Source organism: Poromitra crassiceps, assembly GCF_964638095.1.
Source record: "Poromitra crassiceps genome assembly, chromosome: 7".
Lineage (NCBI taxonomy): Eukaryota > Metazoa > Chordata > Actinopteri > Beryciformes > Melamphaidae > Poromitra > Poromitra crassiceps.
The window spans coordinates 13,643,848-13,657,042 of NC_139628.1; the positions used below are offsets into that span (position 1 = coordinate 13,643,848).

Consider the following 13,195-nt stretch of genomic DNA (forward strand, 5'->3'; position numbering starts at 1 on the left):
AAAAGTAATGCAAAAGTAGTGTAATAAGTAATGAGTTACTCTACACAGACAGTAATATTGTAAAGTAACTTATTACTTTCAAATGAAAGTAACTAGTAATATGTAGTATATTACATTTTGAAAGTAACTTGCCCAACACTGATAGCTGACTACAGTACAAATGTATCCAACACCACAGAGGAATACAGGAGTCAAAGTCAAATAAATTCAGTCAATACGTTTTAGTTAATGTGTCACAGTGACTCCATATGAGTACCAGAAATGATTACTACACTGGACGAATAGGACACTCCTCTTTATATTGGATTTTAGTGCTTCTTGGATTTTATATTAACATTTGTATGGAAAATTCCTGTTTTACTTCAATAGCTTCCATGTAATCTGATGTAGTAACATAAAGCACTAAAATCCAATATTGAAATTGTTTATTAGGATAAACCCCTTGAGATGTGCCATCTCCTTTTAGAGGGGGTCCCAAATATAAAGATAATATATAATATAATATAATATAATATATATATATATATAATATAATATAAAGAGGTGTGTCCTCTTTGATTCAGAGTCACCGCCTCACATTACATGGAAATTCTATTATGGATCCTTGAAAAGTCATGGACAAGTTTTGAGTGAAAATGTGTGGGAACCCTGAAGCTAGCATAGAGGAAACAGGATTTTTTTAAAGGTCATTGAATTGCAAGTGCCTCAAAAAACAAAAAGATATTTTTTTCCACCACTAGATGGCACTATGACTCTTTAAATCTCTGTTACATTGGTCTGGGTTGTGGATAACTCTGTGATGTAAATACATGACATCAGATGTGTTGTTATATAGATTAGTTGCACCTGTTTTACTTTGGGGAAGTCAAGCATGTTGGATAAATGAAGTGGGATAAACTAATTCATTTTCAGCTGGATTTAATTTGTCCAAAAAGCTCTGTCCAGTAACCTGAAGAACTTTATTGAGATTTGTGAGAGTGAGAGAAGTAAAGTGATTCTCTAGAACAGGCAGACAAAAAAAACAAATTTGTTTTACAATGAGGTGAAACAGAGGAAAGTATACCTTTTTTTTAAGCTGAAACCAGCAAATGTTTGGTATTTTTACTGATAAATTACCAAAACCTTTTTTGAATTCTAATCGATTAAGTCCATGTTGATCAATGAATCGACTAATCAGTTCAACGCTACTTGACAACATACCATGTGGCAAGAAGCATTTGATCCAACACAGGTTAAACACTTCCACAATTCATGACTGTTATGATTTTTTTTTCACACTCTGCAACTTTGTATTTACAATCAGTCAGACAGAATGAAGGCAGCGTGGTCTCTCCTCTCCACAGTGGCGACGGCACCATGGGCGTGTTTAACATCAAGCGCCGCAGGTTCGAGCTGCAGTCGGAGCCTCAGAGCGGCGACCTGACGTCGGTGGCGGTGATGAAGCGCGGCAGGAAGGTGGTGTGCGGCTCCAGCGAGGGCAGCGTTTACATCTTCAACTGGAACGGCTTCGGCGCCACCAGCGACCGCTTCGCCATCAAAGCCGAGTCTGTGGACTGCATCGTCGCCGTCACCGACAGCATCATGTGCGCCGCGTCCATGGACGGCTTCATACGGTGAGTCACACGGGGGTTACAGGCAGCGCTATAGATATAAAGAGCCCAGGTGTGCATGCCTCAGGTAACACCGACTGGAACGGTACCCGAGCGGCCTCGTCTTGGAAAGGCAGTCTCTCTACTCAGTAGGGCTGTGAATCTTCACTGGCCTCACGATTCAATTACGATTGAGAGGGCTTCGATTCGATTACGATTATCGATGCATCTCGATGCATCTTAAATCGATGCATCACTTTTTTCCACAATACATGATTTATTTTTTCTCACTTTCTTTTTTCTCACTGTGTGGCTACATTCAAAATAAAAGTGCATTTGGAATTGCATTGTATTATGATCCATAATTAAAATAAACAACTGCATGTACTTCCATTATATTTTATTTGATTCTAAAAAAAAAAAAAAAAATCGATTTTTGACATTTGTGAATCGATGCAGAATCGTGCACGTCCGCATCGCGATGCATCTTATAATCGATTATTTTTGACACCCCTACTACTCAGTAGGGATGGGGGCGAGTACTCGGGTGTTAATGACCACTTTATTTTCAAGGCACACAGGTAATTGTAATGCTAACACTGTCACACATCATGTATGCTCTGAGTGCAAGCAGTAATTTACAGACATGGTGATGTTTTATTTTGATGACATAGCCTAGCTTTGGCAGCCTTCTCAAACAAAAAACAACGTTTGGTAACGTGTATTTCAGGGTTGTTTAACGTTCGGTGATTCAGTGAAGGAGCTGCTCCACATCTGATTCCACAAAGTCACGTCGGAGATGTCCGCATTTGTGAAATTGGTGTCGCACAAGAAAGACTACGGGCTTAACAACGCTGTCAATTTACGTTAACATGAATTGAAACTCACTCACATTGAATTCTTTGTAACGTTTATAGACAACAGTGTTCTGCTTTCCACGTCCCTTGTATTGACAATTTCTTCCACGTCTTCTCCCTGCACTCACGTTCTCTTCTGTGTTACTGTTGATTCACTTGGTTGGAGGTGTGTGGTGCCGGGTGAGATCAAACATGCTGTTCACGTCACTACTAGCACTGCCCATTGTCAAGGGACATGATTGGCTGTTTATGAGCTGGGGCCGGTGCACGCTCGGGGTTTGTCTGTAAATGATTGGCTTGGTTTCCGTGTCACTCGTAGCACGCTGTATTAACAAAGGATGTGATAGGCTGTTTATGAGCCACGGACCATGGCCACGGAGCAGAAGCGTTCTTGTTTTTTTTCATGCAGTCTATCGAACGGCTCTATCGAGCCATTTTTTTTATTGTATTGATCCCGTGTCTATCGCGATATATATTGCTATCGTTTTATCGCCCAGCCCTACTATAACGATGCAGGCACAGAAAGGTGCCCATACCTGCTGCAGGCAATCCACCGTCCAACTAGGACATTCCGCATGTGGATCCGCCCCAATCCAACCATAAATGGTCGATGCCAATTATATAAATTAGCCTGATTATCAATTGAACAGAGACATTGCATGCAGTTGTGCGTGCAGTCACTGGATAGGTCAGGCGTTCTTTTAGTTCATCCTTAGTAGGCTTGTCAAGATACTAGAATTTCAACTTCGATACCGATACCCAGGAAAATGTCGATACTCGATACCATTTTCGATACCACGGGGAAAAAATGACAGCACATTAAGTCTCTTTTTTTTTTATTGAACAGTATTTTAACTGTAAACAATTATTTTTTTATTGTCTTAAGTAGTGGGGGGACAAACTTTTAAATGTTTTAAGTTGTCTGAGGTAGTGCAAAAAACAAAGAAAAAAAACAACCCCCTTACTGTACCATCCTCCATGACAATATTTTTAACTTCTCTGAGGTAGTGCAAAAAAAAACTTCTTACTGTACCATACCATCAATGACAATATTTTTTGGTCTGAGGTAGTGCAAAAAAACAAAAACAAAAGTAAGGTTTCCCTGACAGCTGATCCATGATCGTTTGTTTTATTGTATGTATAGTGCAGGGATTTCAGTATCCATGAAATAATTCCGTGAAGGAAGGCCAAACCTGGGATTCAGCTGTTGAATAAGTTGTTTGAACCCAGGTTTCTCCACTGTCTAAATGGGGACCTGATCCATGCACAAATACTCCGCTACAGCTCTGTTTAATGTCTTTGCTTCTCGCGATTTTGGATCATATTGTCTTTGGTGTTCAAACACTGCTGAGGTAGGCTGAGTGTGTCTGGGTACTCCTCCTGGTGCAGCAGCCTGTCGACTGTCCTCTGCTTCAGTCTGGAACTGTAAGAGAAACATCACACTTATCAGACGCAAATAATTTCATATCTTGTTAAATTATCTTATCTGTCTTGTTAAAGTTGATTACTCCGGCATGCATGCTAACGTTCGCAGATAGGCTGTTGAATTTAACTAGCTGGCAGAAAAGTGACAGAATTACTGGCGGATATAACGTTAGATTTGCGTGGGCTTTTGAACCTAATAAGAGAGGGTTGAGGAGACTGGAGAGAGTTGAGAGAGAAATAGAGCAGCAGCAGCAGTAGCAGGCCCATGTAACGTAACGTTATGTTTTGGACTAGCTTAGCGGCTAATGTGGCTAACGGCTAACGTTAATGCCGGAGTAATGTTACGTTAATGTTGGTGATGTAATTCAAATGGTTCAATGACGTTGAAACGGGAGCTTACCTCTCGAAATTCCTTATAGAGATTGGGGTGTCGGTCTTTAAGGTGTCTCGCCAAGTTTGATGTACTACTGTGCTTGGTCCCGACAAATTTGTAGCAGTGTTTACATGTCGGCTTATCGATATCCTTCGCCTTTCCTTGTTCATCTGCTTCTTAGGCAAAATACTTCCAAACAGCACTTCTGCTCTTTGCCCTGTCGACCAAAACCGGTCGCGGAGGCTCTGCTGCGACAGTCGCCTTCCTGGCACAAGGCTCTTTCTCCTTCTTGTAGCTAGTAGCAGCGTAACGTTAAACAAGCCGGCCATGTTGTGAGCATGTTTGTGAGTGAGGACAGAGCAGGGGGGAGGGGCGGGGGCTGTGCTTCACCGCAGCAGAGAGAAGGTTGTGTGGAGGAGGAGGAGGCTGCCTGTTGGTATCGATAAACTCGATACTGTAGAAAATGAGTATCGTATCCGTTTAAAATGTTTAGTATCGAGTAAGTACCGAAGTATCGATATTTTTGACAAGCCTAATCCTTAGTAGGGGTCCTAAGCACATGCAGTTAGTAAATGAGACCCCTGAAATATAAACAGAAGCATCTTCTCCTCTCCTTTGTTTTGCTGCCAGAGCGATCAACCTGCTCCCCAACCGGGTGGTGGGCTGCGTGGGGCAGCACGTGGGCGAGCCCATCGAGCAGATGGCCAAGTCGCGAGACGGCGGGCTGCTGGCCAGCTGTGCCCACGACCAGCTGGTCAAGTTCTGGGACATCTCCGGCCTGCAAGGCCTCAGCATCAGCGACTACCGCAAGAGGAAGAAGAAGGACGGACGCATGAAGTCCCTGAGCAAGAAGGCTCTGGGAGACAACGACTTCTTCTCCGGACTGGTGGAAGAGACTGCGAAGAAAGAGGAGGAAGAGGAGGAGGAAGAGGAGGAGGAAAGCGACAGTGACAGTGGCAGCGATTAAAGGAACAGTTCTCCCCCAAAAAATGTAATTTGGTCATTAACGACTTCTCTCATGCCAGTACTGTACAAACTCGGGTGAGTTTGTTTTTCTTCACTAGCGTTATCCCCCTCCAGTGTATCCAGTGTGACCGATGGAGGCTGCGCAGCAGCGCAAGTTCGCTCATTATTCTCCCCTAATTACCCCCATTAAAAAAAATCCAGTTCCTTTAGGTCACCCGTAGGGGTGCTCTTTACACTTCCTGAAAGATTCAGCGCGATCGCATTTAAACTGGCATAGCTGAACACAATTTCTGCTTACACAATTAGACTTTGCATTCTTCTTAATTATAGGATACTATTTCAGTAGCTATTGCAGTTCTCCGGGCTAGCTGCTGGAGGAGCTTCTTCCAGTGAATGGAGACTCTGGGGAGCTGGACCTTCTGCTTCAAAGGTGACAACAAATGTCCATAAAATTACTCCATAAAGCATGTGTAGTATAATATTCTTATTTTCTTTTTCTGATTTTTTTCTTTTTAAATAATTTTGCCTTTCTTAGACAGGACAGTATATTGACAGGAAAGGTAGGGAGAGAATGAGTGGATGACATGCAGCAACGGGCCACAGGTGTCATGATCGAACCCGGGTCGGCTGCAGGAAGGACTAAGGCAAGCCTTTGTGGTACGTGCTCTACCAGGTGAGACACCTGACGATGTATAAGTAATTTGATCCATTAGTTCATGGATTGGCATTGCATGTACTTCCGCATTAACAGACCTCACAAGATGGAGGTTGGCTACTGCCGCACACACTAACGTCACGCGGCCACGCTGGCTTCATGATGTTGGTAATGAAGGAATTCTATGGACATTCGTTGTCCTTTATGAAGCAGAACATCCAGCTCCACAGAGTCCCCGTCCACTGGAAGAAAGTCCTCGAGCAATGAGCCTGAACTCCAGGTGAGTTGTATGAAGAGACAAACACTCACCCGAGTTTAGTACTGGCATGAGATTCAGTCGATAATGACCCAATTTAAAGTAAACCTTTGTGTGAACTATTCTTTAAAGACAGCTTACACTCAGTTTTGTGATTGAAATGTGTCTTTCCTGTGCCTGCGGACAGCTCGGTCTGAACTAACGAACTCGGTCTGCCCTTTGCTGGAGAGACTTTTGTCCCAAGTGCCTCATGGTGTCATGACTGTGTGAGTTCAGCGGGACTCGAACCCCCGCACCCTGACAGCACTGAGTCACATGGGACCGCGAACCAGAGCCGGGCGGTAATTCTGTATCATCGTCTTAAAGTGGAATCATAACGGCGATGATATATGGTGGTTTTGAGGGATTTTGTGATGCACTATCTGCCATCTTTGTCAATCTTTTTCATATCAAGAACCCCAAATTTAGTCCACATTAGAGACTTCCATTCCGATAAGATTTTGTCTCTCGGACCCAAATCAGAATATTGTTTTATTATAGATGATGCGTTTGTCAGGATTTCCATGACTTCCTGTATTGTAGGTAGAGAGATAACGGAGGAGGCGGAGCGTTTTGAACACTCAGGGTGGAAAACTCTATTTGGAAGAGCGAGTCCAGCCCATTCTGTACTGTCTTGCTGATGCTCGTATGATGTATGATACATCATACACTTCTTATTTCACACATTCCCCACTGAAAAACAAATGTATATGAAGAATCAGAGGGATACCTGTTCACATTTTAATACATTTGGCCCATTGTCACTACCTACAGTGTAGCCTCGGTAGCTAGCTAGTATAGCTTGCTAACTAGCGGTGGAGCCACATTAGGCCGTCGTTTGACGCATGCTGACGCCTGGCTGCTGCCGTGCTCGTTTCTCTCTTTTACATTGCTTCTTTGAAAATTGGTGGTAGAGAGGAAGCGGAAGAGGACAGAAGAAGAGGGTAGGGCCTAGGACGGGCTCAAATTGGCTAGCTTAAAATGTTGTCAAACTCCACCCCGCCCCCTCTGTCTCCCACTGTCGCTTCACAAGCCTGCTCCGCATCGCCTGGTATCCCAGCATGCTTCGCGAGGCGATGAGCAGCGTGTTCAATACAAAGTGAATGGGCAGCAGCGTCGGCATGCGTCAAACGACGCCCTAATGTGGCTCCACCGTAAGTAAGCTAGCTAACTTCCTGCAGTTCTTGTCCCTGTTGTTACCGATGCTGCTGAAGTTCTATTGTGTGTAGAGATGGAACAATATGAAAATTTCACATCACAATTACAGTGACTAAAAGGATCACGCTTATCAGTATTATCACGATATTAAAATGTGCTGAAAATGTTCAAAAAGTACTAATACACTCACAGAAATCATTTCACCATTTTCGCCAAGATGACAGTATTTACCATGTTTTTCAAAGCACTGTAATCATGGCAACACGGTAATCATGGTACCAGGGTTTGAATGATTAATGAACATTTGAAACGGTACGGTTATCGTAAGGAATTTGATCACGGTTATCATTCAAACCGGTTATCGTTTCATCCCTAGTTGTGTGTTGAAGTAACGCTAGATTTCTGCCAATCTTTCAGGTAGAGTTTCCCACCTGAGTTCAAAATGGCTGCTGTGTGAATACGGTCAATTGTGTTAACTTATTGTGAGTGAAATAATGTCAACAATTCATCAATTTACTGGGGGGACCCCTGGTGGTCCACAGACCCCACGTTGAGAACCACTGGTCTAAACTAATGAAACAGATATTGTGCTTCAAAACGTTGACAAAATGAGCTGTGAAACATTGTTAAGCAATACTATTAGAAAATCTCAGTTTTCTTTGACATCCCACCTAAGATTACACTGTTTCAGACTGTAAAGTAGTCAGACATAAAACTCTGTACATTATTGCTAACAGGCGTTAGCAACCGATGTTTCCCCCCCCCGAAGGTTCCCGTTAAGAAGATTCCCGCTTTAAGACTGTTGGTGGAGCAAATCTAAAACATATCTTTTGTTGTTTCATATTAGTTATGGCTGCTTCCTTCATTTTAATGGTTTGTACTGTTTACAGACTGTAAGCTGAATAATATTGTGATGTTAACAGACTTTGTGAAAGACTGGCGCCGCCACAAACCTTGTTGAGAAAATATGAGAGAGGTGTGAGTGGATAAAAATGTATTTGTTTAAATTAATCTGATTCACATATGTTGTTTTTCTGCACAACCCTAACCCTTTTCTCATCGCTGCCATTTAGTTATGGATGCCTTGCATCTAGTAGTTGTAGTAGGCTAGCAGCCAGTGGTGGAAATACTTTTACTTTAAAGTAGAAACACAGCAGTATAAAAAATAATGTTACAAGTAAAAGTACTGCATTCAAAAGTATTGGCATCAAAATGTACTTAAAGCTACACAAGTAAAAGTGCTTATCATGCATAATGGCCCATTTCAGAGTAATCCAGTACATATTTTATTGTTGAATTAGAGTCAAGTCAACGGAATTAAGCAATAGATCACAGCAGAGACCATAGTATTATGGTCGGGTCATATTATAGCTAAGGGCTATAATATAATGACCATATATCACTGCCTGAAGTGGGCTGTTGCTTTTATGAAACTGTTACCCGGTATGGCAATATGACAGTAATAGACACAGTCCAATTTAAATCGTTTTTTAAAAGTAGTCCCTCCTGTCTGCCTGCACATAGCAGTTTTAGCAGATGTGGAGGGACACCTTCTAAATAACGTAGAGGACATTACAGGACTGTGCTGCTACTGATGCTATGTTATGCTGCATTTGCACTGTAAAGTATTTTACTGTGTTGTTATGCTGCATTTGCACTGTAAAGTATTTTACTGTGTTGTGCTGCATTTGCACTGTAAAGTATTTTATTGTGTTATGCTGCATTTGCACTGTAAAGTATTTTACTGTGTTATTATGCTGCATTTGCACTGTAAAGTATTTTACTGTGTTATGCTGCATTTGCACTGTAAAGTATTTTACTGTGTTATGCTGCATTTGCACTGTAAAGTATTTTACTGTGTTATGCTGCATTTGCACTGTAAAGTATTTTACTGTGTTATGCTGCATTTGCACTGTAAAGTATTTTACTGTGTTATGCTGCATTTGCACTGTAAAGTATTTGACTGTGTTGTTATGCTGCATTTGCACTGTAAAGTATTTTACTGTGTTGTTATGCTGCATTTGCACTGTAAAGTATTTTACTGGACAGTGAAAGAGAGCATTTGACTTGACACACGAGAGTGGAGAGAGGTCAGAGGTCGTTTAAGGAGTCCAAGATGAGTGGCATTTACCTCATCACCTCGGGGCCATACATAGCTCACCTCACTCCAGCAGAAGTGGAAGCACTTACAGGAGTAAGGAGCCCTGTCATTTTGCAAAAGTGGCCCCCCGGCAAAGCAAGTTGAGTATCCCTGTCCTAAAATAACTAGTAACCAGCCCATTTAAATTTCAGTCATTGTAATTGAGTGACTAAATTTGAAAAAGTATTGATTACTAGTTAGATTACTAGTTACTGCAAAAAGTGGTTTAGTTACAGTAACAAGTTACGCCCAACACTGCTCATTACAAACACATGATTTGTGAGTGAACAGTGCAGTGAGAGCGTGCTCTGTGTTGCTGAGCAGAGAGGGTGGAGAGAGCAGCTGTGGACTCTGGAGGCTGGACCTGCACCTGGGATCCACACAGGAAGGAGAGGAGAGAGAGCCGAGAGAGACTGACTCACAGAGTCCTCCAGTCCTCCAGAGCACTGATTCTCAAACTCTTTTGTATCAACGACCACTAATTTAGTCCACATTAGAACCATGGACTAACCTGACCAGAAGTGTCATGCCCATTGAAACTGAGGGGGCAATTAAAATAATAATAATAATAATGCAAAATTAATGGCGGTCATTAGTAGTAGAGCATCAATCCCCTTTTCAAACATGTGAAAATGAAATGCTGTTAATTATTATAGGGATAGTTTGCATAGCAAGTTAGTTGGCTACTTGTACCAGGCAGCTAGTTAGCATTGTAATGTTAACCATCCTTCAATCATGTTGTTTACATGTCCAGGTAGAGCTGTTATGCCAGTGAGATGTTAGTTTTTACCACCACTATCACAGCTTATACTGTAGTTAGCAAAACACTGAATTCCATTTGATGTCTCCAGGTCAGGATGCAGTTCTCTAAGATAATTAGCATTGTGGATATAGTATTTTTATGTGAGTAACATTTTGGGTGAAGCAAGGTTTAACTAGGCCTATATTTCAAGAAAGGTCGCAGCAGTGTAGAAGCTAGTGTGTAGAAGTAAGTGACTAAGCTAATAACCATAACAGCACAAATAATTGACACAAATCTCTAAATATACAGTATTTACCCTAAAGGCCTAAACAGACTCGTCCGTCCGCCTCGAATTGGAGCCGTCTCGCCGTCTGCCGGCGCCAGCGAGCCCTACATGCTAGGACGTCACTACACCCTCCCTCCTCCTGTGGGAGCTCCGTGGGAAAATGGCGGCGATTGAGTGTAAGGCAGTCTGAATGAAATTGAATGTAACGTTCCCAATTCTATGTATTAAATTCTAAAAAAACGACCCTCAACATTTGGGAAGGCTAAGCCACACAACTAGTTTGTTATAATCTAACGTCATGCTTTGAAGGCGACTTTACGACGATGAGCCAAGGCAACGGCCAATCACAACTCTCGTGCAGCTGACGTCACGCACGTATGGTCGCCGCTGAGTTACATTTTCGAGCAGCCCCCGTCAGCCGACGGCGCCCCCTCCCCGCATGACGGCGCTCCACCCGCCGTCATACGGGGAGGGCGGGGCGAGGCTCTGACGGACGAGTCTGTTTAGGCCTTAATGAGAAAAGGAGCAAATATTGATGGTTACAACTGAATAATGACATCACAACGGTCTAATCCTAATGTTAATTTAAAATGAGATATTCCTCTAAATCTGGCTTCAAACGGCCAACATTTTAGAAAAACAGACAGAAATGTGTTGCCCTGATCTCACACTCGCTGGCGTCACAGAAAATCCCGCCCCTAGCTGCCTCATAGGACACTGATTGGTGCAAACCACTGATGGCTCGGATTCAAAGCAATAGAGCTCAACAGTCACGTGTGTCTGTGTTTGGGGGATTTTGGATTTGTAGTTTGACTTGTTAGTGCAACAAATAAGGCTTTGATATAATAACACATTTCTGACAACCTAAGTTGTTTTTCATTTGGTTTGTGTGGTGTATTTCTGGATCATAGTTGTTTTAACCTATGAAGGACCCTAACCCTAACACATTGTTCAGGCATTCATATGATGAGGAATATTGTGCAACATGTCTTTTATAGATTTCAGCTGTGATGAGGATGGAGAGAGCAGCTGTGGAGGGACTCAGGAGACTGGACCGGTACCCGGGATGCACACAGGAAAGAGAGGAGAGGAGAGCCCAGAGAGAGAGAGAAGCAGTCAGTCTAGTCCAGCACCAAGCCCACAGACAGACCAACATGTCCAGACTGCTCTCTGCTTTCTGCCTGTACGAGACCTACAAGCTGGTCCGGATCAGCAGTGTGCGGCTCGGCTCGCTCAAATGGATTCTGAACGGAGTCATCTTAATGTTCATCTGGTGAGTAACTTAGGGGAGACTGGGGGCAGTTGTAACATCTCAAATTGCACCGATCAGAAACAAGACAAAACCATGACACTGCATGTGCTCTGTGCTGGGGGGAAAGAAAAAAAACTTTTTTTTATATTTTTATAATTATATGATTACTTATTATATTGTTTTAATTCAACTGGAATACATTGTTCAATGATATTAGCCTACATTGTTTTACTATATCTATATTCATGGGAGTTTATTGTGGTCCTTTGTTTTTATGTGTGAAGAGGTATTATGTGTGTTGATATATATATATATATATATATATATATATATATATATATATATATATGTATGTATGTATGTATGTACAGTATATATGTATGTATGTACAGTACACACACACACACACACACACACACACATTTTCTTTCCCAATGCTCTGGTGGACCACCAGGCGGAGATTCTCAACTTGCGGCCTGGGGGCCAGATGCGGCCGGCGATAGGGTGCCGGGGAGCCATTTTCTTATTCACAATGAAAACTAACGTTAAATAAAGTTTGACTGAGCTCCAGCTAAATTCTCAAATATTGTCGCCTGCTCGCCGCTCAGGCACTTATGTACTTAACTAACTTAACTAATACAGTAACTGTCCTGTGTGCACAACATTGTCAGATTAAACTCTAGCTGGCACCCCCAAAAAACTACAATCCACTATAGAATTATTATTTTCTGTTTATTAACTGGCCCCTGGCGTCCTGTGATTTTGCAGAATAGCCCCCAAGCAAAGCAGTTGAGTATCCCTGTACTATGGTATCAATGTAGTATTCCTATACTATTCCTATAATATTATCGTGTGTCTGTCTACTGCTCAATACTGAATGTATAGTGACCCTTATGTTATGGTATTTTATTTTTATTTATTCATTCATTTTAATCTCCTGTAGTCAGTGTTGCCAACTCATTTCCAAGGACATTAGCTATTCGCTGCTCAGAAAGTCACTAGCCAGATGACGTTAATTTGCATATCAATATAAAGGCTGCACTTGTTATGCACACTGTGTTGTAGCCGTTTTCAAGTTGGCAACATTGCCTGTGGTGTCACTATTTTATTCCTGTGCTGGTGTCAATAGTGACTTTAATAATCTTATATATTTTTTTTAACCTCTTATAATCCTATAATATTCCCACAGGGACTTATAGTTTTGCGTATGCGTGTGTATAGTTTACTTGTAAAATGTATTATAGGACTACTAGCCTATATAGGATTATTAACCTATTAGTAATAATGCTTTTTTCATTAGGTAAGGCATGTTTTTGTATAGCCTACAGCACATTTTGTACACAAAGGCAATTCAAAGTTCACAAGGATGGCATAAGACGTTAGCCAAAAATACAGGATGAGATTAAAAAAGTTAAAGAGATAAAGAAAAATAGGACATAATTAAAATCCATAAAAAG

The 13,195-nt window shown here is 41.8% G+C and overlaps 2 protein-coding genes across 2 annotated transcripts in view; both read left to right on the forward strand.

Moving 5' to 3' along the window:
• LOC310779428 (WD repeat-containing protein 55-like) overlaps positions 1-5,211 on the forward strand; it is a gene marked incomplete at both ends in the record, with an annotated part of 11,996 nt that extends 6,785 nt beyond the window's left edge. The window contains 2 exons of the mRNA XM_083639961.1: positions 1,344-1,613; positions 4,875-5,211. Of these exons, the coding sequence (XP_083496087.1) occupies positions 1,344-1,613; positions 4,875-5,211 (607 nt within the window). The remainder of the gene's footprint in view (positions 1-1,343; positions 1,614-4,874) is intronic.
• A 6,429-nt stretch (positions 5,212-11,640) lies between these two features.
• LOC310779429 (P2X purinoceptor 7-like) overlaps positions 11,641-13,195 on the forward strand; it is a gene marked incomplete at both ends in the record, with an annotated part of 33,773 nt that continues 32,218 nt past the window's right edge. The window contains one exon of the mRNA XM_083639962.1: positions 11,641-11,759. Coding sequence (XP_083496088.1) covers positions 11,641-11,759 — 119 coding nt within the window. The remainder of the gene's footprint in view (positions 11,760-13,195) is intronic.